The following is a 4,418-nucleotide window of genomic DNA, read 5'->3' as shown; positions in this document are numbered from 1 at the left end:
AGTATAGTTTAATATCATATCAAAGGTTATTTCGGCTTTTGTTGAGCATTGATATGGTCTAACTTATGTATTTTATTAAGATGGTCTAATTTCAATGGTCTAAAAAATGTTTAAATTAATATATTTTTAGATTATTAAAAATTACACAAAATTAATATATGTAGTTAATTAAATAAACTTTTGTTTTAAGAGCTCTATTATAATTAACTTCATCAATGTTTATAAATAAATTGACTATACAGTCCAAAACATAAAAATATAGTGCAACTGTTTTAATTTAACAAATATAAAGTTAGGTATGTGGAAAATGAAATTGACAAAGGGAAAATCACATGTGTCTGCTCGAGAAATTGTAGACGTACATTCTTCAGTAGCAGCATAGTTTGCTATTGTGCATATAAATATGTGGCAATTATTGAAATCAGTAGCACAAGTGTTACTATTAATCTCAAATAAAGCAGAAAACTGGTCTGAGAGGAATGTTTTTCAGTGCTGATTTTTTTCAGCCTAAGATGGTAATTGCAAGGTAAAAATGATAATCTGAACATCTTCTCTATTGCATTTCAACATTATCTGGGTTTTCCTTCTTCACTGTACAGTATTGGCTGATGAATTCAAATTATGATTAATCCATAGGTTCTCATGCACATTCAACAGTCAAAACGTGAGAATCGGTATGCTCACAGTTCAACTTTTCATTTTAGTTTATAGATTTATCTGTTGAAAGTTTCACGTCGACTAGAGATAAGATCAATTCATAGTTTATAACTAGGTGCTACAAGCTGATTTTGTGGAGTTGAGTTAGGCTTAAACCCACTTTCTAATATATCATCTTTTTGACCGTGATCATATGTGCAGGACACTGCACTAAGGTACCCAGGAATGTAAACATGGAGAAACTGCAACATGGTTATTTATTTCCAGAGGTGCATGTTTTTCCACAATTTTTCTCTTCACATAATTCTGATCACTTTAATTAATTAATTACTTAATCTGGCTTATCACACCCATTTACTGCTTTCAAATTTCAGTTCAACATATTGTGCTGTTGATTTCTATTTTATCCATTTATGTTCCTAATAGGGAAAGATATCTGAGAATTATTTTTTTTTGCAATAATCTTGTTTGGCTAATGACATATTATTGAGAATATGTTTGGATTGGTTGGAATGGTAAGATACCGTCAAAGATACTATTTCCATCTTTTTTATTGACATCGATGTTTCTCCCACCTTAAGACTAATGTTAGATGAGAATTTTATTTGATCATAAAATATACTAATAATTGAGAGAAAATTTATTTTGTAATGTCTCATTTTTTTTATTAATCCAAACATAATTTGACTTTTCTTGAACATCCCTTGTATATAAATTCCTACAGCATTTTATTTCATGGTTTCATGTTGATGTGACAAAATGCTACCGACCAAGCAAATTAGTTTTGTATTGGAAAAACCTTTTTTATATCCTAATTTTGCATGTATGGACAGAAATGAAAGCGCGACGGAGAAAAATATTAATAATTACAAGAAAGAAAAGTTAGATGTGACAAAAGATACAATAAAACTAAAATGAAATATAAAAAAAGTATTTTACATATAATTGTTTAGATTACTAGTCCAAGATTTTTTCAGTCTCTTATTGGATATTCACTTTTTGATATGAGATAGAATTTTATGATATGATCAGATTGAAAGACAAGAGATGATGCACTTGAAGAGGCATCCACATGCAAATGTAATAGACCTTGGAGTTGGTGATACGACACAACCCTTACCAAAGACTGTAACAGCTAGCATGGTTGATGTAAGCTTCTTTTTCTGAGTTAGCAGACGATGATGCATGTATAAACTCTATGAAATGAGAGTGTTTATACAGTACAAGAAGATTGGTTATTAACAAAATGAACAGGATTTGTCAGCAAAATTCAACCATCCCTGCGCATTTCTATGAATTTGTTTTAACTCTGTTGAATTGAGATAGCTAGTTGAGAACGGGAAACATTGGTTTAGAAGAGAAATTCATAGACTCATATGGTGTTTGCAGTTTGTGCATGGCCTTTCAACAGCATCAGGCTATAAAGGATATGGACCAGAGCAAGGTGAAAAGGTATCTTATCTTGTTTGAGAAGTTCATCCATTTTCTTTTTTCATTCCTATGCATTTTACCATGAAATTCTCATATTAAACAGAAAATACTTTCTTTTTATTCACCAATATTGAGGTGTGATTATACTTGTTCTCATATCTGAAAAAAAGAAAAAGAGAAAAAGAAATATATATATATATATATATTCCTGAATAAATATTCATATTAGTCTCTTTCTAATAACGAATACACCCATATATTAATTAAATAATTTCTTATAAAAAATTAAAGAAAAAATGATATTAAATAACAATTAATTGAAATTCCATCATGTTATAACATTTATTATTTTGTTTTAAATATTGAGAGAGAAAGAATATGTTAAGAAGTTGAGTAAACTTTGGTGAACATTCAATGTTAGAATTTATAATTTATTTTTATAATTTAAAAGTTTGAAATTTCCTAAATTCATATTTGATCAAATTTTCCTTCGAAATTGTAACAGATTTAGACAATAAATGTATGGTGAAGTTATTTGTAATCCTATTTGGAGGTGTTTTTGTATTTGAAGTATATATCATAAAACTTAAATATATCCTGCCAAAATGACATTGCAGGCACTGAGGAAGGCAATTTCTGTTACCTTTTACAAAGATATGGGGATTAAACCTTCTGAGGTTTTTGTTTCAGATGGTGCACAGTGTGATATTACTCGTCTTCAGGTCATGTCTCATCCTCATTGTAAATTACATTCCTCTGCTAATTCTCACATTAATTACTATAAAGTGTTGAATTTGATTTCTCTCAATGTGTATAGTTACTTATGGGTCCCAATCTGAAGATTGCCGTGCAGGATCCATCCTTTCCGGTATAGTCATTCATCTTCTTCAGTTTGTGTATGTTCTCTGGAATAGACTTTTAGAACAGTAAACATGATATAAGCTCGGTCTCATTGTTTCGTTGCATTGGAACTCTATAAAATATTCTTAGTTATTCTTGTCTTATTCTTGTCTTATAATGTGTAACTTGTTTACATGTTGTCTTAAGACAGGCCTACATAGATTCTAGTGTCATAATTGGTCAGGCTGGCAAGTTTGTAGATAATGCTGGGAAGTATAAAAACATAGAATACATGACATGTGGACCTCAAACTAATTTCTTTCCTGATCTGCCAAGCATTCCAAGGACAGAACTTATTTTCTTCAATTCTCCAAACAATCCCACTGGTCATGCAGCAACAAGGAAGCAATTAGAGCAACTTGTGGGTTTTGCCAGACTGAATGGATCAATCATTATCTTTGACTCTGCATATGCAGCATATATCACAGATGATAGTCCTAAATCAATCTATGAAATTCCTGGAGCTAGAGAGGTATGCCACTGGTTCCTTTCTGTTTCATGTTGCTTTCACTAGCATCTTGTACACCCTTTTTGTTATTCTGTACACATGATTGGTGCATCTTTCAACCTCTTTTTTTCCTTGTTATGTTCAGGTCGCAATTGAAGTGTCATCGTTCTCGAAATTTGCTGGCTTCACTGGTGTCCGCCTTGGTTGGACAGTGGTCCCTGAGGAACTCTTGTACTCAAATGGCTTCCCTGTTCTGCATGATTTCAACCGTATAATGTGCACATGTTTCAATGGAGCATCCAGCATAGCTCAAGCTGGTGGACTGGCATGCCTTTCCCCAGAAGGTTTAAGGGTAAATTCTACTTCCTAAGAACATGTATAGCTAGTCAAAATTCTTGCTATTACTATGTTTCCTTTAAACTCTAATTCCTAGATTTAGTTCAAATTGTTTCTTCTTGGCTACTATCATCTGTATGGAACTGTTCTGGCATTGGTGTGATTGTGGAAAATTTCAGGCCATACAGTCCCTTGTCGACTACTACATGGAGAATGCAAGAATGCTGGTTGATGCTTTGACTTCTCTTGGTCTGACAGTTTATGGTGGTAAAAATGCACCCTATGTTTGGGTTCATTTCCCTGGCTCAAAATCTTGGAACGTTTTTGCTGAAATCCTTGAGAAGACTCACATAATTACTGTCCCTGGTAGTGGTTTTGGACCAGGGGGTGAAGGGTATATAAGAATTAGTGCTTTCGGTTTGAGACATTCCATCATTGAAGCCTCACAGAGACTCAAATATTTTATCTATCAGAAGCAAAACTAACACTATCTTCTGTCAGTTTTATGAATATATGCATAAAATAAAGCAAAGTTTGTCAAATCAGAGCATTCATTGCTTCAAGTTACAAGAGCATTCCCCTAAGAACTAAACCTGTCACATATGACATCTTTGTAGTGCAATAAACAACAGGAACTCGTTCTCCA

At 32.5% G+C, this 4,418-nt stretch overlaps 1 protein-coding gene across 1 annotated transcript; it reads left to right on the top strand.

Moving 5' to 3' along the window:
- The first annotated feature begins 426 nt into the window (after positions 1-426).
- LOC148198857 (aminotransferase ALD1, chloroplastic-like) lies at positions 427-4,418 on the top strand. The gene is made up of 10 exons (XM_088091610.1): positions 427-526; positions 637-674; positions 859-926; positions 1,690-1,806; positions 2,047-2,109; positions 2,706-2,810; positions 2,906-2,956; positions 3,140-3,460; positions 3,582-3,788; positions 3,952-4,418. Exons 1-10 carry the CDS (start codon positions 480-482, stop codon positions 4,255-4,257), a joined length of 1,323 nt encoding a protein of 440 aa, XP_087947736.1. The 5' UTR covers positions 427-479; the 3' UTR covers positions 4,258-4,418.

This window comes from Vigna umbellata, chromosome 5, assembly GCF_029865625.1.
Source record: "Vigna umbellata cultivar VRB3 chromosome 5, Vumbellata_1.0, whole genome shotgun sequence".
NCBI classification, from domain to species: Eukaryota; Viridiplantae; Streptophyta; class Magnoliopsida; order Fabales; family Fabaceae; genus Vigna; species Vigna umbellata.
Note: the sequence above shows the minus strand (reverse complement) of the source record. Positions and strands in the feature narration are given on the sequence as shown.

What these genes read in the sequence shown, in the direction of transcription:
- LOC148198857 (XM_088091610.1), top strand. Translation starts at nt 480, where the DNA reads ATGTTTTTCAGTGCTGATTTTTTTCAGCCTAAGATGGTAATTGCAAG. An exon ending in CCTAAGATGGTAATTGCAAG is followed by an intron (nt 527 to 636) that starts GTAAAAATGATA and finishes ATTAATCCATAG; the next exon opens with GTTCTCATGCACATTCAACA. An exon ending in ATGGTTATTTATTTCCAGAG is followed by an intron (nt 927 to 1,689) that starts GTGCATGTTTTT and finishes TGATATGATCAG; the next exon opens with ATTGAAAGACAAGAGATGAT.